General features: G+C 34.4%; 1 protein-coding gene across 1 annotated transcript in view; it reads left to right on the top strand.

The window, feature by feature from the left end:
• Vwa8 (von Willebrand factor A domain containing 8) overlaps positions 1–21,539 on the top strand; it is a gene marked incomplete at its 5' end in the record, with an annotated part of 351,798 nt that overhangs the window by 60,936 nt on the left and 269,323 nt on the right. The window contains 8 exons of the mRNA XM_048800562.1: positions 580–747; positions 4,958–5,122; positions 5,442–5,491; positions 6,210–6,318; positions 8,413–8,517; positions 16,973–17,104; positions 19,260–19,394; positions 19,482–19,559. Of these exons, the coding sequence (XP_048656519.1) occupies positions 580–747; positions 4,958–5,122; positions 5,442–5,491; positions 6,210–6,318; positions 8,413–8,517; positions 16,973–17,104; positions 19,260–19,394; positions 19,482–19,559 (942 nt within the window). The remainder of the gene's footprint in view (positions 1–579; positions 748–4,957; positions 5,123–5,441; positions 5,492–6,209; positions 6,319–8,412; positions 8,518–16,972; positions 17,105–19,259; positions 19,395–19,481; positions 19,560–21,539) is intronic.

Raw genomic sequence — 21,539 nt, forward strand, 5'->3', positions numbered from 1 at the left:
TCTCTACTACTAATTTTCTTAAATTTATTAGAATACTTACAGTACTGGCTAAGTCAGTATGTTGTAGGCTACTATAAAACCTCCATCCACCTTCAGGTTCGACCTGAATTCTTTTGAGGATGACTCATTTATAAACATTATGGTCTTCAAGCCTTCTCACCTAGTTTATTTGATCTTCACAAGAAGCTTGCAGAACATTTAGGGCAGATTACTTTCTTTATTTGCCTCTTCTAATTTAAGGAATCTGCTCCCTTGTTTAATTATCTTACCAGTTCTTAGGTAGCACTTAGTTTCTATTCCTTTGGGTTCATAATCTAAGATGTTAATGCCAAAAGGAACCCTAGAGGACATCTCTTTCAATGTCTTTTTTTTTTACAAGTGAATAAACAGGCACAAATAGGTAAAATCACTTGTCTAAGATGGCATGGGCAGAAAAAACTAAGATTGGAATTTAGCATTCCTGATTCCCAGACCCTATAACAAGAAATGCAAGTATAGTTTGCAGTACATGTAAAATTAGGTCAAGGCCTTCTGCTATCTTTAATATTCTCATTTTGCTCTTATGTGTTTTGGAAATAGTGTGCAGTTCGTGCTGCCACAGAAGGCAGAATTCTCATTTTGGAAGGCTTGGAAAAGGCCGAGAGGAATGTTCTGCCTGTATTGAACAACTTACTGGAAAACAGGGAGATGCAGCTTGAAGATGGACGCTTCCTGATGTCTGCTGAGCATTACGACAAACTTCTGCAAGTAAGAGAAGAAAAATCCTCCTGCTTTGTCTTTGTTGTCAAACTGTGGGTAGTGTCAACTGTGGGTGGCGTGTCATATAAAACACAGTTCTCTTGGAATCAGGACAAGTGTTCATTCAGATGGCCCTTATCTTTGGCAAATGAGTTTGCAGTTTTACAAGGCTGTACTTCTGCAGACCATGTCAGAGACCTCTGAGATTTCTACAGTTTCTTTTTTGTCAGTTTAATAACTATTTTCTCTCTTAACACATTTTTCTCCTTTTCCCCCCTTTTCTTTGCTCAACAATGTAAAATTCTAATGACTTTTAGACAGTGCTCAATAACTTTTGACACCAGTGGTTTTGATTGAATTCATACTTCGTGGCATCTGGGATACAAAGCTGAATAAAGTTCAGTTCTTAGCCTCCTGAACCTCAAACCCCAATAGGTATTGACCAAAATGAATATGATATTTAAAAGACACCCTGATGGTCCAAGCCAGGAACATCTCATGCCTGGCTTCTAACTGGATTCCCTGTTCAATTCTTATTCCTTCATACAGCAGCTAACGATTGCTTTAAAACATGCATCAGATTTTACCAGATTGGGTCACTCCTGTGCTTGACCTTACGGGCTTGCTCTTCAATTCCTTTATAATGGAATTGGATGCTCTGTATGATCTGGGCCCTTACCCAGATCATATCTTATCCTGCCTCTTGTCCTTCTGTCCTCCACCTCTTTTACTTCACTCCAGCTACTAGTATTCTCTTTATCTTAAATCTGCTAAGTAGGCATTCTATTTTCAAGCCTTTGCACAGGTACTTACCTCTTCCCGAAATGTTTATTTCCCCAGGCATTTACTTGGCTTGCTCCTCTAACTTAATCAAGTGTTCAAATGTTACATTGTCAGTGAATCCTGCCCTGACCCCCCTATTTAAAATTGTAATTTGCCCTCTGCTTCTATACACCCTAACCCTACTCTGTTTTGTTTTTCCATGTTGTCTTCTAATATCCTATATAACTTGTTTACTATTATCTGTCTCCCTCTACTAGAATATAAGTTTTGCAAGTACAGGGATTTCTTTTTACTAATGTTTCTCAAATTCCTTGAACAATGTAGTGGATGTTCATTAATTATTTGTTGGATGGATAAATAAGTAAGTAAAATTAAATGCTGTGCAACAAGTACAGGATATAGGGCTCTTCAAAAGGCTTTGGATGTGTCATTTAATGTCATAAATGGCAAGAAGATGCTTAGTCCTTATTCATTTAGCTCAGGCTGTACCAAATTGGAGCTGTATGTGCTAACAGCCTTCTGTGACTGATTGTTCTGCATCAACATTCTAGGACTCGGAGGCTTTCTCACACCTTTTCTGTGCAGATACATATATGCTAATCTTACTGGCCAATCACTCAAGAGCAAGACCTGTTTCTTATATTTCTTGATCCTGCTCTCGGGGTGCAAATACAAGTCCAGAACACATGAGGCACTAAATAATAGATGTTGATGCCAGAGGGTCTGATTGAACTGATGTTCCATGGCTGGTAGAACCAGGAGCATCTTTTTCTGATCCCTGCTGCCCAAAGCTGTTTCTCTATAACAATCTTGCAACCCTTTTAGTAGTGGGTTTCTTTCCTGTCTGTGAGAGTTTTTTGATGGTGTTTTTCTCATGCAGTATAGTAATTTCCATCTAGATCTATCTAAAGGTCATCTAATTCTTATACAATTAGAAAGGGATAATGGAGGTTTTAATCAATAAGAAGAGCTAAATTTTATTCCTTCATTTTGCTATAGTTCACGTACTGAAATGAAGACTTTTTTTTTTATTATTTGTCTGTAAAAGAAGGTGAAAACATGCAGGTCACTTTCTCTTTAGACACTTTTAAATTTCAAAATAATTGTTTTCTCCTAAAAATTATACTATTCAACCTTTTAGGACATGATTTGGAAAAGAATACTACTTAGAATGTGGAATTGTATGTTTTAAAAGCAAAAGCATCACTTCACAACAAAAAGTTTGATATATTCTTTATTCTTAGAGTAGAATTCTGCACAAAATTATTGAACCTTTTATTTTGGGTAAAAACTTGCAACATGGGAGTCAAAAGGGTTCAGTTATGTAGGGAATGCTTATAATTAAAAGAGAAAGATTTTTTCCCCTCAAAGAAGATATTAGTATAAATACATAATTTTTATTGGTAGATGTTAATTCTGTACTCATATGAGATCTGTCTCATGAGAATATCACAGAATATAGGCAAGATCTCTTTTTGAAACTTTTACATCTTAAGGCAATTTCTATGGTAAACAGATTCCAACACCATAATTTAAGTCCCACTTATTTCTAACTAGACTCAATATACTGAGTTTTAATATCTCAAAAGGTGTATTTTTTCACAGAGGTAATGGTTGTAGAATTTTGTTATTATAGAAATAATCAGTCTGTATAAACTTTATATGTATTCTAATTATCACTTTTAGGTAAATGAAAAACAGAAATATTTGATTCTCTGGAGGTTGTCTTGTTGGTTTCTCAGACAGGGCTGGATCCAGACTCTTGTTTTCTAATGTATGTAACATAGTGTTAATCATATGTAACATAGTGTTACTTGGTTAATTTATGAATTGTGATCTTTTTATTATCATTGAAATAATCATGTTTCATTTTTTAAAAATTAATTCATGCAATCTATCCACAGACTTTTGGATTCTTATGTTCTACAAGCAATAAGTCCTCTTATGAGGTTGGATTAGCATGAGGCAGTCTTGCATAGAAGTAGCTGCACAGTCATGTAGCATTGAGGCCCTGCGTTCCAGCCCCAGCATTGGAAAAACAAAACAAAACAAAATCCAAGTGAAAAGTCACTAAAAATGGGCTCACAACAACCTGTATATTTTATAAATGTTTTTTTTTTTTTTTTGGATATAGGTGGGGAAGGAGAGCAAAATAAATAAGTTATTTACTTAAAAAAAAAGAAGTAGCTACACAAATATATAAAGATAGAAGCTTGTAAAAGATTTAATGAAGGGGTATAAAAGTGGTTCTAAAGGGGCAAAGGATCAGAAAAGGACCTGTTTTTATGAAGCTGTGGTGTGTACTAAGATTTGAATGATACTTGTTTTTATACTGTACAAAATGAAAAAGGTGTTTCACTGAAAATGGAGCAGTGTTGCTGAAGCTCCATTTTTGGAAAATAACAGTAGTATGATGGGTTGAAACAGAGCTATAGAAGGTTGGATTGCTGAGACTGGGAGAATGAGATACAAATCTTGCCAGGAGAGGCAATGAGAAGATTTTATACTGTCAATGTGGGCATTGCCCTCTGAGGATCTGCTGAAAGCACTGGACCTTTCCCTCAAAATGTACATATGCACATTTATATAAACTTTATATACCATGGATACTATTGTTTAAGGCTGTGAAGAGCCATTAAGGAAGAGAAGGAAGGAAATGATTTGTAACATGTGCCTGCTACATACATACATTCTCACACTTAGTTTTCATAGCAGTCATAATAATGTAGATGATATTATTTTTGTTTTATAGATGAGGACTGAGGTTCCAATGATAAATAATATAACCTTGATAATTTAAGTAGAACATGCATGTATCAGGTAGTTGAGCCAGGGTTTGTGACTTCAAAACTATGCAGTTTATGTTCTTTCAGTGCCTCCAGTGACCATGGGTAAGTTATATAACTCCTTTGAACTTAAGGTTTTTCATTCAGAATCATAAGGAGATTGTCTGGATTCTGGTGCAAGTTAAATGAGAAAAATTCATGGAAAATGCCCACTCTGTAAATTTTCAAACATGTTAGTTGTTATTAGCAGTATGTTTTTCTAGAAATATTCCTGTAAACATAATTATCTATTTAGGCTCTGTGGGTGATCTCCACTCTGGATGGTTTGTCTGTCCTCTTGATCATCATGTCTTTTCCTTATTTTTCCTGACTCTCTTCCTCTGTATTATTGAGTGGGGCTTGGAGATCTGACTCAGCTTTTCTTGGTTCCTTCATGTATGAGGGACTTTTTTTTCCAAGACTGGTATTCATGTTGCAAGCTTTCCCTGGATCTGGATTTTACTTTGCTTCCTCCCTTGACTGTGTGATTTTGAAAGTGTTTTCAAATTCAGTTCTCCTAACAGGCAAGGCTTAGGTGTCTTGGCCTGGTAGCTCTTGCAGTTCTAATCTGTTTCATTTGTGCTATAATTTTTGATCTCTCCCTTTCTTAGGATCATACTAAAGCAGAGTTGGATGCTTGGAAGATTGTCCGAGTTAGTGAAAATTTCCGAGTGATTGCCTTGGGCTTGCCAGTGCCCAGATATTCTGGGAATCCATTAGATCCCCCTCTTCGTTCTCGATTTCAAGCCAGAGATATTTATTTTCTACCCTTCAAGGTAATTATGACCAAGATTGATTAAGTCTTTAAAATAGATTTTTGTCTACAATAAGAAATTCAATTCCTCTTCAGTAGTTAATGGACAGGAAAAAAGATATGGGATAAGGAAAAATCTCTGGGAAGTAGGATGAAAAATTTTTGTGGCATTATTTGAAAGATTTTAAAAAGATTTTTATAAAATGAATGTAACAAGAAATTATTTTTTCCTATGAATTTCTTGGTGTCTGCCTAATTAAAAGGTTTGTTTGTATCTATAAACTTTTCCATTTAATCTGTTCTAGTTTTTATTAATTTGATATATTTCTATGTCATTTTAGGATCAACTTAATGTATTATATTCAGTTGGAGCCAATGTTTCAGCAGAGAAGTAAGTGTACTTTTATAAATACTGGTCACTTAACATTGAATTTGTTTTGCCTGTTCATTGATTGATATATTCATTCCATGACTATTATTTTAAGAATTTTTTTAGTATTGCAAGGTTTGGTATATGCTGGTGATAAAATCAATAAAATAGATCATTGATGGTAAGAAGCGGAATTAAGATCTAGTAGAACGGAAAGAGATACAAGTAGCTTAGTTTAACCCAGTGTAGTTACATGCCACAATTTCAAAATACTGGGGCTATTTGTGGTTGAGACTTTGTGAAGGCTTCACAAAAACATTGATGTTTGAAGTGAGTCCTAAAGAATGTGTAGACTTTTGCCAGATAGAGAATGGAATGAAAGAATTACAAAGGACTTTTCTAAAAGCATGAGATATGAGAGTTTATGCTTTGTTCTTAAGGCTATAAAAATCTGCTGAGTTTAGATTTGAGATTGAGAGGAGATAAAGCTGGCAGGGTAGATTTAGATCAGGTTGTGATAACCTCACCTATCTTGATGGGTTTAGGAAATTCATGTGTCTAGCTAATCAGCTTCTGAGTTTTAAATGGAACATTGGGATACGGGAGTCACTGTTCTTCAAGAATTAACAGTAGGGATCATTTTAGATTAATTAAATTGGCCCAGCTATTTGCTATTTAACATACTTATACTTATTTCAAAACTATTAGAATAAAATTTAATATGATTTTTTTCCCCCAGAGTTTCTCAGCTTTTGTCTTTTGCAACAACTGTCTGTTCCCAAGAATCTTTTGCTCTTGGACTTCCAGATTTTCCTTTAGATAGTTTACCAGCTGCAGTTCAAATCCTGGTATGTATAAACCAAATTAATGACTCGTGAACCCAAATATAGCAAAGCAAATTTAAAAGTTAATCCTTGGGAATTAATCACTTTGGGTTTTCTTATCATATTCTTCTGTAAAAGGCCTAAGGTTGACTTGTTGTGCAGTATAGTAAACTATACAGAGCCCAAGGATGTGTTCTGAGTTTCTAAAGAACTCCTAGCTTTGGAGAAGGAGGAGGTAGACATGAGATGTAAGTAAAGTATAAAGGTGGAAGGGAAGGCTTCAGCCGTATCAAAGAAGAGGTGTACTGCAGTGAGTTAGGCCTCAAAGTTGCCCCAACTGGAGCAGTAGAGCTGGGCTTTCTTATTCTAGCACCCATTAGTGATTGGTTAATAGTTGTCCCAGGGGATGCACATTTCAAGTCATTACCGTCTCTCCCAGCTTGTGAGCAAAGCTGGTTCCAGGAGCTGAAGGGCAGTCTTCTTAAAAAGACCTGCAGAGCTGGTGTTATGGCTCGGTGGTGGAGTGCTTGCCTAGCATGTATGAGGCACTGGGTTCACTTCTCAGCACACATATAAATAAATTAATAAAATATAGGTCCATTGACAAATTAAAAAATATTTTAAAAAATAAGATCTGCAGCAGCTGGCTGTGGGAAGGGAGACCTGAGAGGCACAAAGAAAGGATATAAAGAGACCTGAGGGGATTGGGTGGACAACAGCTGTTGTCCACTACACTTTAAAAAAGTGCATGGCAGTTAAAGGCCTTATAGGCAGAGGATGCATTCATAGGTGTTCAGTCACAAAAGAACCTGGTAGGAGAGTGAGAATAAGTTGTATCCCTAGAGAAAGCGTGTATGGTGAGAGAGATGTTTGAACTTGATTTTGAAATATTTCATGGGGAGTGAAGTTGCCTGGAGTTTATGATGAAGAAATGGCCTGTAAGACATTTTGAAATAGGTAGAACATTAGGTGATCAGATTTAGGTTACAGGAAAACACCTCCCTTGGTGTTGACATCAAGGAGGTTAGGGAGAACCTGGATGCCAAAGATATTCAAAGGCTTGTTATAACATTTAGTGAGACCCTGCAAAGGAGGTCCATCTGAAGTAGTAGCAATACTGCTTTCTTTAGTCAAGGAACTCATTTTTAAATGTTAATTGTTTTTTTGAATTATCTATTTAGACAGGAAGGGTAGTTTTTACATTGCTCTACATATCCAGAAAGGCATTTCTTCTGTTTATCCAATTTTGCATTTTTGTTTTTGTTTTTGCTCAGAACTTTGTGCTTTGAAGAGTGTCATATCTCAACAAGCTGGAAAATAGTCAAACATTCATAATTCCTTCACCTAGAAGCACCAATTACTAACATATTGCCACATTTGCTTGACCCCTCTTCCCCCCCTGAACCATTTGGAAATAAATTGTAGTATTCTATTAAATATTTAAGAATATGACTTCTAAGAATTAGAGCATTTTTCTGCATAATGAGAATACTGTTATCATACTTTACCATATTAACATTAATTCTGTAATATCATCTAATAGATAATCCATATTGAAATTTTTGTGTTGGTCCCTATCAGTAGACTCTTTATTGTGTAAACAGAATTGAAAATGCAATTTGGTTTGGGGTGAAGGATTTGAGGAAAATGAACACTTTCTTTACTTTGCACTTATAGCTATGAAGCTAAGTTAATATAGATCAGATGAACTCAGATTATGAATAAAGCAGGAACATGTGCTTTAGGATGAGTAAAGTATGCAAATGTGAATAGTTTCAGATGTAAAAGTTTACATATGAAAATTTACAGTATGTGACTACATACTGTAGTCACATGTAATGGATAATTGAAGATTCAGGTCTAGAGCTCAAGGAAGAGCATGATTAGACATAGAAGCACAGGAGCCACTGACACACAGATGAAAGGTAGGAGTGAGTTCACTTAGAAATGAATAGGAACAGGAAGAGGAGAGGAAAGAATATTTTATTTTTTTACACTTCTGGAAAATTATTGGTTATTTTTATAGGGCAATTTTAATGGCACATATACATTTAAGATACATTTTTCTGTGGTTATTTTAGATGTTGCTTATTCCTATGTATTTGTGCTCCTAAATAGGATTCCTTTCCTATGATGTCAATTAAACACGCAATCCAGTGGCTTTATCCATACACTATTTTATTAGGACATGAAGGGAAGATGGCTGTTGAAGGTGTTTTAAAAGTGAGTATCTGTTTCCCTTTCTTTCCTTTCCCTTACATTCCAATTTTCCCTTCTTTTGCCTTCCCTTTCCTTTAAATCTTCCCATTTCTCTTTTTTCCATCTCTCCTAGTTTTCTCTAGTCTCCTTTCATCTTTTTTCACCATCCCTTGCCTTCCTTTCTAGTCTTGAAGGCATTGGATGCCAGCAACAAGAAAGCAGTAATGGGGAAAGAAGCACAGAGGGACTGGTGTGGAGAGATTGAGAAAATAAATAGATCGAGCACATGAGTAACTATGATAAGGATATTGAGATAATGAGAGCTGTTGGAGAAGGGATTTATAAACAAGGAAAGGGGTAATGAGGTATTGAATGAGGTATTTAATTGAAATTGGAGATATGACTTATGTTTTTGATACATATGAACAAATAGATAATATAGTATTACATTATAGTATTTTATACTACATATAGTATTATATATAGTATATATAATATTATATATATTTATATATATATATACACACACACACACACACACACACCACATATATATATAATATATGTAGCTCTCTTAAAACAGCCAAAAAATTGTATGATCATGCCATATACCTAGACACTGATTACTAAAAGAAATCAAAACTCCTTGGAAATAGGGTTGACTCAAGGATTGAGCCATAAAACATACAAGATGAGCATTGAATTTCTTAATGTTCCAGAGAGTAAGGAAATGTTTAACAAATGATATTGACATTTCAAAATGACAGAGGAGTCAGCTTGAAAATTTGACCATTAAAAATAAATAATGATAAAAATTAATAGAACTCGTTTTATAAAATGGGAATCCACAGATCTCTATGATATGAATAAATTATAAATCAATAAATTATTGATTTAGGAAGGTGTCACCAAGGGATTTAAAGCTGGTGGATAGATCTTTGGATATGAATACAATTTCTGAATATCTCTCTACTCTATACAAAATACTCAAATTGCCTAATATATATATATATATAAATAAAATTTTGTATTGGGGATTGAACCCAGGGTGCCACATCCCCAGCCCTTTTTATTTTTATTTTGAGACAGAGTCTTGTAAGTTGCTTAGGGCCTTGCTAAGTTGAGGCTGGCTTTGAATTTGTGATCCTCTTGCCTTAGCCTCCCAGGCCACTAGGATTACCGATGTGTGCCACTGTGTTTGGCAGAAAGTAGTATTTTTACAGTAAACATGAGCTTGACCAGCTGGAACAAATTGACATGATGTATCTCCTGAATGATGGGCTTTGAAGAGCATCATTCTTGGGGAGTTCCTACTAAGAATTGAGGATGTAAGTATGGCCTAGTCCTAGGTTGAAGGCCATCTTACAGAATGAAGGCCTATGTTCTTTAAAACTGTTCAGACAGTGTTCCATGTTGAAGGAGACTGAAGAGCCATGAGCTAAATGTTCCTGCACTGGATCTTGAACCAGATAGGAACAAATGACATTGTTGGTGCACTTTGTAAGAAAGATCTGTGCATTGTATAGTATTTTATTAAATTAATTTCCTGTTCTGGAAGTTTATGTGGTGATTAGATTGGCTAGAGATCTTGTTCCAGGAAGTATGAACCAGAATGTTTAAGGGTGTGTGACATCATATCTGCTGCTTGTTCTCTAATAATCAGAAAAAAATCAATACTTATGTGTGTGTTTAATTTTTGTTTCTTCTAATACAGTCTGGTTAAGGTACAGATTTCTAAGGAGTAGATAGAATGTTAACACTAAGCTGTAGTGGCTATGTATACAGGACCTTCATTTTCTGGGCTATAATTTGACGCTCTTGAGAACTTGGGATGTTTGTTTCTCCCTTATTCTCAAACCCACATGTAGTCTTTGGAAGTATTGAAGCACTCTGTATTCATCTAGTAATAGAAATGAGAAAGCAGGAGAGTGGCATAGGAGATTCTAGTTGTTTCAGTAAGATTTTTTTTTTCAATAGATAGCTAGCCACAGAACCTAAGAAATAATGTTTTCATTGATTAATTATGTTTAATAGTAATAACAATAAAATCATAGAAAGCTATTTTTCATAGATAATGAGAAGTACAATTATGAATAGAACCTAAAGAAAAGCATAAGGAAGCAAGGAGTTAATAATGGTCAATAAAGAGGCAAAGGAATGTAGAAGAAAGCAAGAGAATAGAAGTGGTGAAATAGTAGTCACTGATGAAAGAGAAAAAAAGAGGTCTGCTCTGTGTGTTTCTTTGTGTGTGTGTGTGTGTGTGTGTGTGTGTTTGAGAGAGGAAGAGAGGGAATAAAAGGAGAAGGAGAAGGAGAAGGCGAGGATATTAAAAACCATTAGAAAATGGGGAAAGTCATACATTCAGGAAACTGCCATTTTCTGACTATGTAGTTCACTTTTAGGTTTATTCTAGGTACTGAAAAAAAAGAGAACTGGAATTTATCTTTGGTTCAATCAACATCTGAGCTAAATTGGCATTGGTCACTGAAGCAGAACATCTAGTATTCAAGATCAAAGGCTTCCTCAATTCCAGATGAGCTTCCTTAGTGCCCTCAGCACAATACCTGTGCTTTGGGAACAAGGGGGCATACTCAGGGAAGAAGAGAGTCCCAGAGGAAGTACTGATAAAATGAAGCAATGCAGAGTTACTCTGTGACACAACGGAGAAAGATGTTCAGTATCTAGATAGATCCGTTATGAACAAAGAAACCACTTTGATGTGTTTCTGGTCTCTAATTTTTAAAACTACTTGTATAAATTATATAAAGTTGTAGAAAATACTTTTTAGGAAAATACTTTTATTTTATTTTAATGTGGTGCCAGGGATTGAACCCAGTGCCTCAAGCATGCTAGGCAAGCACTCTACCACTGAGCCACAACACTGGCTCTGGAAAATATATTTAATGAGTTGAATTTTCTGAAGAAAATAGTATCATTTTGTTTGCCCTTAATTTTAACCTCTTAAGGGTAACATGATGATGAAAGGTTTATATTACAAACAAATCATTTTTAATTTGATTGTAGAGAATTTAAAAAAAAAGTGGAAAAAGGTACTGGCATTAATCAGATAAAAGTGTAACTGTGTTTTCTCACCTTAATTACCTGAAGTGCTAGTTAATGCACAGATTTCTCTTGTCTGAAGCTAAAAGAATTTTCTTTTGGTAAGATTATTATACACTGATATATACATAAATATACACATAAGGTGTAAAATATCTTTCCTTAAGAGTGGGTTGTGCCCTGAATGGTGGTACATGCCTTAATCCCTGCTACTCAGGATGCTAACACAGGAGGACTTGAAGTTCAAGGCCAGTGTGGGCAATTTAGCAAGACACTATCTCAAAATCAAAAGGGTTGGGACTATAGGTCAATGGTAAAGCACTCCTGGGTTCAATCTCCAGTTAGGGTGTGTGTGTGTGTGTGTGTGTGTGTGTATGCATACACATGTGCAGGGAGTGGAACCGTCTATTCATTGGTATAGTTTTTTGTTATCTGTTCTGGGGTGCTCTGTGTGGCCTGTTTCTTATTTAAATTTTTACATTGTTTTCCCAAAGCGTTATTTTAAGCCAATATTCACAGATGAATGAAATATTATCTATCTTCAAACAATTTTGATAAGAATAGTGAAAATTAAAGTACTTCGTTGAATTTGGAAAAATGTTTAATTAAGGAATAGAAATGTGTATTATAATAGAGCTAGTCAATAACTTTTTCTTCATAAGGGATAATTATTTTCTCTCTCAGATTGCTATAGAAATGAATGAATAGTTGTCTTTGAGTTACATATCCCCCTGAATTTTAGTGTATTCACTTAATTGTGTTGCATTTTTAAAGGAAAAATTATTACTCACTGAAAATGTAGTCAGCTAAAAATCAGAGCACCTTTCTTTTTTTGAACTAGCTATAAAAATGACTAGAATAATTTTTATTCCCCAGATGGTACTTATTATGTGATGTTCATATTCTAAAAACATTTTTATAGTCATGAAATTACTTCTAGCTTTTAGTTAAAGATGCCTTAAAGATTCATTCTGAATCTACCACACTTTGAGAGTTGGCATCCTTTATCACAGTTTAGTAACAAATATATCCAGGCTTTTCTCAATATGTCTCAGCTCTCAGTTCTATGTAAGTAGAACTCCATCATAATAAGTGTTAAATTAGTATATTCCCTAGGTGATTTAGAAAGGATATGCTACTGCTTGTTCATTGATAATATAATCTGAATGATAGTTTTGCAAGAGAAACTTGGAATGGTCTTGAATTTAATATTTTCACTCAGTTCAACAAACATTACTTGAACATTCATTATTTGACAAATGATTATATGTCTATAGAAATCTAGAGATATAGAAATGGATGCTATTTGATCCCTGCTCCTGAGGAACTTACCATAATGATGAATAGCTCTGGTCAAACATGAAGTAACCCAGTGAAAATAGGAATTAAATGGATGTGAGAAATATCTTAGATGCAGTAATGTCTTAGATGTTACTAACTGATAAAATGTGGGTTGGGTTGGGAGACTGTGAGAAAACGTGAGAAATCAAGAATGTCCATGGATACTAACTTGGACAAACGAGTAGTTACAGCTGCCATTAGTTAATATGAGAATATGCAAGGAAGAAGCACAATTGGGGTGTAGGCTAAATAATTCTGTATGGTAGGATCTTTTTTGAATTTGAGATTTCCAGGGAGGTTTATCCAGCAGACATGAAATACAGATCTGGCTCTGGAACTATTTTGTTATTAAAGGGAAATACTTGAGAGTTGTTAATGTGTGGGAGTTGTTTGAAAGAACTCAGGGGAGCAAGTAGAGTGAGAAGAAAAACTGGCCAAATGCTGAACCTTGGAAACACCAACATTTAAGGTATGGACAGTGGGGAAAGAACATGCAAATTAGGCAGAAGTAGAATGGTCAGAGAGAAGTAGAACAGAAAGAATATTCTGATGAAACATTAGGAGTGATAGTTTAAGAGGAAAATGTTAATAGTTTCCAGTGCTGCAGAGATATCTTATTTAAACAAGACTTTTAGATTATTCATTCAAAAAAATTATTCATTCCAAACATCCTTCCACAGGAACACTTAACTAAGCACTATTATGCTGAAAATGTAGCAGTAAACAAAACAGACAAAAGTCCCTGCCTTCATAGAGGTTGATTTTTGGTGAAAAAAGTCAATTAGTTAAGTAAATGATGCTATATGTCAATTGAGGAATACATGTGTTCACCAAGAAGGCAACACTTAGATAAAGATCTGAAGGATGAAAGCACTTCAGAAATCACTAGTACATAAGCCCTGAGCAGGAACATACCTGGGGCATTCTAGCATCAGCATAGGATAGTGTGATGGTGCAGAGTAAGTGAAGGAGAGGTAAGTAGGAGATGAAGTTAGAAGGTAGGGGAGCTCAGATCATGTAAGGTTCTGTAGGCCATCAAGGAGATTTCTGCTTTCAGTCTGAGTATGATGGAATACCATTAGGAATTTTTAAATTTTTTTTGGCAGTCTTGGGGATTGAACCCAGGGATACTTTACCACTGAGCTATATCTCCATCCCTTTTTAAAATTTTTTACTTGGAGATAAGGTCTAAGTTGCTTAGGGCCTTGCTAAGTTTCTGAGACTGGCCTTAAACTTGTGATCCTCCTGCTTCAGCCTCCCAAGTTGCTGGGATTATAGGTGTGCACCACCTTGCCTGGACCATTAGGAGGTTTTGAGGAATGTCTTATATGACTGATCATTCAGCAGCCCTGTTTTGGTTGCTAAGTAGTGAATAGACTGTGAAGGGTAAGGGCAAAAGCAGAGAAAAACCAGTTAGCAGATTGTTATAATAATTCAGTTGAGAGATTATGGTGATTTTGACCAGTTATGAGTTGGTAAGAGGTAGTTGGATTTGGGTTATATTTTCAAGGTAGAGTTAACATATCTGCTGAAGGGTTGGATGTAGGGTTAAGACAGGAAGTCAAGGATAATTTCAAAGTCTTTGGACTGAGGAACTGGAATGATGAAGTCGGAGAGAGAGAAAATGGGGGGAAGGTTAAAGACCTGAATGTTGGACATGTTTAATTGGGGACACTTAATAGCTATCTGAGGGGAGATAATAAGAGGGAAGTTTGCATATGCCAGTTAGGAACTCAGGAGAGAGACTGGAAAGAGAAAACAAGGAGTCATGAACATATAGATGGTTTGTAAAATCATGACTGGATGAGAGTATTGAAAAAGTAAATATAGATAAAACTATATCTAAACCCACTTGGAAACCTCAAATTCAAAGGATTCCACTGTATGGAGTTATTTAGTATCCACTTCAAATGTGTTTCTTCTTTCTACTTCCTCTCATCAATGGCATCACTATCTTTTCACTTTTCCAAGCTAGAACTCATAAACACTCTTGATTTCTCACTTTCTTTCACAGCCCCCCAACCTGCCCTATTTTTTTAAATCAGTTAATGATATCTATCAAATGATCCATTCCTGAAGTACTCTAATATGCACTGGTTAGGAAGATGAAGGAGAAGTCACAAAAGAGACCAAGAAGGAGGAATCAATGAAATAGGAAGAAAATTAATTTATTAAATTTGGCAAATATGATATTATTGGTAGAATTATTGAGAACAGTGTTAGTAAAGTGGGAATGTAAGCCATAAATTCGTGGGCATAAGAATAAGAAAGATGAAGCAGTGATTATAAACTACTTGTAAAATAAGCAATGGTGAGCAGAAGGAAGAAGTTGATGGGTTGCTGAAGGATGATGTAGAGGGATGGGGAAGAGGGTGGTAGAGAGGGGGAGACTATTAAAGCACAATGCATGCATGCATGGAATTGTTACAGTAAAATCCATTGATTTGTACAGTTAACATTACTTGATATTTATAATAAAAAAGGATGATGTCAAGTGAAGAAATGACTGTTTCTTGGAATGGGAAAAATAAACATGTTTTTAGGAAGTAGGGATGACATTTGTTGAGTACATGTAAAATATGGCTTGGGCGAGGTGAGAAAGGACATTTCCAGAGCACCATTGTACTTGATTTAAAATGATATAAGAACTTATTTTCTATCCAGAAACTGTACTGATGGGATTGCTTTAATTTGAAATTGAGAAAGACTGGTGGCTTTCCATCTACTGTCACTTAAAGCAGAAGTCCTTTTTACTGAGAAAATGGGAAAAGAAATAAATATTGATGAAATTATAGATGATTTTGAGGATTAAAGAAAAAATATTTTCATTTTATTTTTCTCATTTAACAAACCTTACATGACTATTGACTAGGGTAATTGTAGGTTGTAGAGATTTTAGAGAGAGCCAAATAGATTGAATAGTTCTCTAAAGAGACTTACATTCTAGTAAGGAGTAGAGAAGTCTAAGGCACTGTTGTAGGTGGGAGAAATATCTAGATTGCCTGCCAAAAAATGGGATAGAGGACTTAAACTGACTTCTTAGGAAGCAAGTAATGGTTTGTATTAGTTGCTGAGGTGCTTTGGGAAAATAGCCCAGGAAAGATTGGAGCCACATATTTGTTTAGTTGCTAATCAGCATGGTCTGGATAATTTCTCTTTTGCTGCTCAATAGCCTAGAAAAATGTAGGAAGAAGGTTCAGCATAGTGGGTCAGGATTGGGAATTATGAGGATGAATGCCATTGCCTTATTACTAACATCTATGTGATTTACATTTCATTCTGTATAATTATAAATCACATTATAAATAATGTAATCCCAAAGAAAGTTAGTTGGAAATGTTAGTTCTGTTTAATTGAAATTAAAGAATTCATAGGAAAAGCCCATAAAGTAGTAAAGTAAATAAATGCTGATTTTCTACATATTACTAGCATGTAGTCTGAAACATTTTATATTCCTCTTGTACTCCTTTATTACTTTTCTGATTAATAGTTTCTCTAAATTTCTTATGTCAGCAAATGATAATTCACCTTGCAACTTGAGATCTTTTACTATTCAAGTTGAATCTAGCCTGTTTCTATTCCACTAGCTTATTTAGCTTAATTATTTATAAAGATATAACCAATGTAGTAAATGATTCTTTGCATTTGTATTTATTTCAGGAATATGAGTGCTCTAACATCAATCCTGTATCAACTTATAATGACATTATTATAACTGGGGTAAAAGCATACTATTTCCTGTCATTTTATAAATTTTAAGGATGATTTTAGTATCTATCACCTGTATACTTGGTTTAAGTAGAATGGTATTATTAGAAAGTAGAAAAAGTTCTCATTAATTTTTTTTTACTTCTATTTTTATAGAATTGAAAAGTTTTGGTTCTAATTAGATGAATCTTCTAGATATCCAACATTGATTCTAAAATCAAATGTAAATTTTAGGGCTGGAGATAGAGCTCAGGGGTAAACACTTGCTTAGCATGCATGGGGTGCTGGGTTGGATCCCAGGTACTGCAAACAAACAAACAAAAAAAAGTAAATTCCATGACTTTTACATGATTTTCTTATAATTTTACAGCGTTTTGAACTCCAAGATTCAGGAAGCTCTCTGCTTCCTAAAGAGATTGTTAAAGTGGAGAGAATGACTGAAAACCATGTCTCCCATGCTTGTGTGACTATTCAAATTGCAGGACAAGAGGTTACCATTAAGGTAATGAATCACAATTTCTTCATTTTAAGATGCACCTGGTTAATATGGCCTAAATTAGGCATATGACCCTCTCATAAGTCTTATTTGGCTCTGTAGCAACACATCTATGTCTCTGTATCTCCTTTCTGTATTAGGATTGATTATTTATACTATTTATTGTGTCTCCTTGATATATATTATACTATTTAAATCCCCCAATAATCTTGAACGTAAACTTTATTATCAACATCTTATAGGTTAGACAACTGAGATGTACCTTGATTAGTGGATTCATCCATGGTTATAATCTAGGAGGTGGCACTGCTGGTAATTCTAGATAAGGTCACTTTGCACTACACTCTTCTGTCTTCAAATGATAATCTATGGTAGAAGCAGATGAATAAGGACTACATTGGAATGAATGGCAATAGGGACCTAGAGAGGGAAGTAATACAGGAATTCTGGAGGAGTAAGGAAAGCTTCAGAGATGAGGTGAAACTTGAGCTAAGTTTTGAAGAATGACATAGAATTTTCCCCATGGCCCAGGGATAGAAAGGTGATAGGACACTGGGAAGTTTAAACAGAATGTTCAAAGTCATGAGGTATGAGCCAATCTTCATTATTTGCTTGACTTTGGTAAGAGTTCACTAACTTTGTTGATTCCTGTACCTTTTGTTAACTTTTCATGTTAGTACCAGGATGATCTTTCTTAAATGCAAATTTGATATTGTTTCCAAACTTAAAATTATTTAGGGTTCATGTTGTATATGTCTGATCAAGTCCCAAGTCCTTAGAAGAACATGACACCCAGGATAATGATAAGGAAGAGGATAAAAAATAAAAGAAGATCATAATCTTACTCATATAGAATCTAAAAAAGTTGATCTCAGAAGTTGAGAGTAGAATAGTTACTACTAGAGGTTAGAGAAAGGGGGAGAGAGGAACAGGGAGATGTTGATCAGTGAAAACTACATTACAGTTAGACAGGAGTTAGAATTTTCTGATGTGCTATTGTATAGTAGGGTGACAATAGATACTGATAATGTACTAAAAGTGAGGAGGAAGATTTTTTGAGGTTTTAATCATAAAGAAATAATAAATGTTTAAGGAGATAGATATATTTAACCTGATTTAACTATTATACAATTTATAGTTCATTGAAACATCATATAGTAATCCATTAATATGTATAATTTTTTATGTTTTATGTATCAGTTAACAATAAATTTAATTTTTAAGAAAGTTCCCTAGGGAATGAAAGAGCAATCAAAGATGAAAACCAAATGAATTGAGACCACAAAGAATAAGTATAGAAATAAAAGCTAAAAAAAAAAAATAAAAGGAAAAGTAGGTGGGAAGCATGGGAGGAGAGGTTTTTTTGAATAGATGCTTCTGAGGGTAAACAAAGATAAGAGTAAAAAGAATTTGTGGACATGGGTTTTGGAAATCAGGAGGTCAGTGGTGAGTTGGAGATTTTGACATGGGTAGATTTTAAATTCCGTATTATGTCTGCAATTTGAAAAAAGGTTCATTCCCCACTAGAGATTTTTTTATGAGTTATAAAGGCAAGAAAATGACATGATTCTTATGTACATATGTGACAGCATGGGACTTTAATTTTAGAGGAATGATTAATTTGGGTGTTGGATAATAAGATCATCAGATCTCTGAATGGGAAAATAATTGCTGCTCTATATCCTTATATCAGAGAAAACATTTGGCATTTGTTTTTTTGGGATTGGCTAACTTCGCTTAGCATTATCTTCTCCAATGTCATCCATTTACCTGCAAATGCCATGATTTTATTCTCTTTTATTGCTGAGTAAAATTCCAAAATATCAATAGCTACTATAACTAAGTGTAATCCTAGCATCTCAGGAGGCTGAGACAGGAGGATCTTAAGTTCAGAGTCAGCCTCAGCTACTTAGTGAGGTCCTAAGCAACCTTTTCTCAAAATAAAAAATAAAAGGGGTTGGAACATGTTTTAGTACTTTAACACCCCTGGGTTCAATCCCTGGTACTGAAAAGACAAAAAATAAAACAAAACAAACTTTGAATTGAGGAAGGAATTAAGTGTATGTGGGAGCTTTTATGTGGCAGCTACTTATGTCCTTTAAGTTGCTAATATTTTGAGAAAAGCATATGAATATTTTATCTACCCCTCTTTAATTTGCAGGTGCCAGCTGGGACCAGACCATTTGGTCAATCTTGTGCATCAGACCAATTCATACGGACTTTAAGTCATAAGCAGCTACTGGCTGAAATGATGCAATCTCATATGGTTAAGGACATATGTTTAATTGGGGGAAAGGTAAGAATGGCAGCTTTTTTGCAAACTTTTATTTCCTGGCTTTTCTTGTTTTGATTCATCCTTTGAATGATGTGTTTCCATTTATAGGGTTGTGGAAAAACAGTCATTGCCAAGAACTTTGCTGATACCTTAGGATACAACATAGAACCCATTATGCTATATCAGGTATAATATTCATCTTTACCACTTGATCTATAAACATGTATGTTTGGCCTATTAGTAGTTGTTACCTATTTTGAATATTCATATAGATAAACAACTAAAATAGCAATCAAGTTAGAGTATAATTATACTTATTTGGAGCTTTTGAAAGTACATTCTAGGATACTCGTTTTGTGTAACATATCAGAGATCTGTTTTTTTAAAAAATTCATTTTATGTGTATGCACACACATACACAGAGTACATTTACTAGTTATTTGGAAATAAATGAAGTTGGTTTGGGCTGCTGTGGAAGAAAATTAGGTATTCACTGAGTGGATTATTATAATTTTTATTGTCATAAAATATATATAACATAAAATTGGTCATTTTATTTATTTATTTTTATTTTTATATTTTAAATTTTCCAATAAAAAGACCAAGTGGTTGAATGGATTTCCAAAAACAAGATCCAACCACATTGATCTTTTTTTAATTGATTTTTTAAAAAATAAATGACAGCAGACTACATTACAATTCTTATTACATGTGTACACACAATTTTTCATATCTCTGGTTGTATAAAAGTACATTGACACCAATTCATATCTTCATACATGTACTTTGGATAATGATGTCTATCACATTCCACCATCCTTGCTAATCCCCTGCCTCTTCCCTTTCCCTCCCACCCCTATGCCCTATCTAGAATTCATCTATTCCTCCCATGCTCTCCCTCCCTACCCCTCTATGAGTCAGCCTCCTTATATCAGAGGAAACATTTGGCATTTGTTTTTTTGGGATTGGCTAACTTCACTTAGCATTAACTTCTCCAATGCCATCCATTTACCTGCAAATGCCATGATTTTATTCTCTTTTATTGCTGAGTAAAATTCCATTGTGTATATATATGCCACATTTTTTTTTTTTATCCATTCATCCACTGAAGGGCATCTAGATTGGCTCCACAGTTTAGCTATTGTGAATTGTGCTGCTATAAACATTGATGTGGCTGTGTCATGTAGTCTTTTGGGTATAGACCGAGGAGAGGGATAGCTCTCTAAAATTTGCCATTTTAGTCATTTTTATATATGTACAGTTAACTGGCATTAAGTACATTGACAATGTCATGTAATAATTGCCACTTTCTTTTCTAGAACTTTATCATCCCAAGCAGAAACTTTATATTCAATAAACAATAGCTCCCGATACCCTACACCTCTCCCAGATCCTGTTAGCCTATATTTTACTTTCTGTCCCTATAAATATGTTTATTTTAGGTGTCTCATATAAGTAATCAAAATTTTTGTTCTTTTGGTTTACTTTATATATATATTTTCAACATTTCTCTGTGGTATAGTATGTTTAAGAATTATGATCTTTTTCTGGCTGAATAATATTCTGTTGGATGTATCTACCACTTTTTGTTATACATTCATCTCTTGATAAAACATTGGCTTATTTCTATCTAATGGCTATTATGAATACTTCTATTATAAATGATTGTGTACAAAAATGTGCTTGAGTTCCTGCTTTGAATTCCTTTAGTTTATACTTGAGAATATAATTGCTGGAGCATATAGTAATTCTGTTTAACTTTTTGAGGCACCAATAAGTGGTTTTCCACATTTTCTGTATCATTTTATATTTGGCCAACAATGCATGACATCTTCGACACCTATACTCAGCTTTTGTTTTTGTTTTATAATAGTCATTCTAGCGAGGGTGAGGTGATAGCACGTTGTGGATTTTATTTGTATTTAACATAGGAGTAATGATGTTGTGTATCTTTTTATGTATACATATTGGCTATTTGTATATTTTGGAGAAATGCTTATTCTTGTTAAGGTTTTTGCCCACATTTTAATTGGGTTGATTTTTTTTTGTTGAGCTATTGGAGTTTTCATACATTCTTTATATATATGTGTGTGTGTGTGTGTGTGTGTGTGTGTGTGATATATATATATATATATATATATATATATATATATATATATATATAAA

This window comes from Marmota marmota, unplaced genomic scaffold, assembly GCF_001458135.2.
Source record: "Marmota marmota marmota unplaced genomic scaffold, marMar, whole genome shotgun sequence".
Taxonomy (NCBI): Eukaryota; Metazoa; Chordata; class Mammalia; order Rodentia; family Sciuridae; genus Marmota; species Marmota marmota.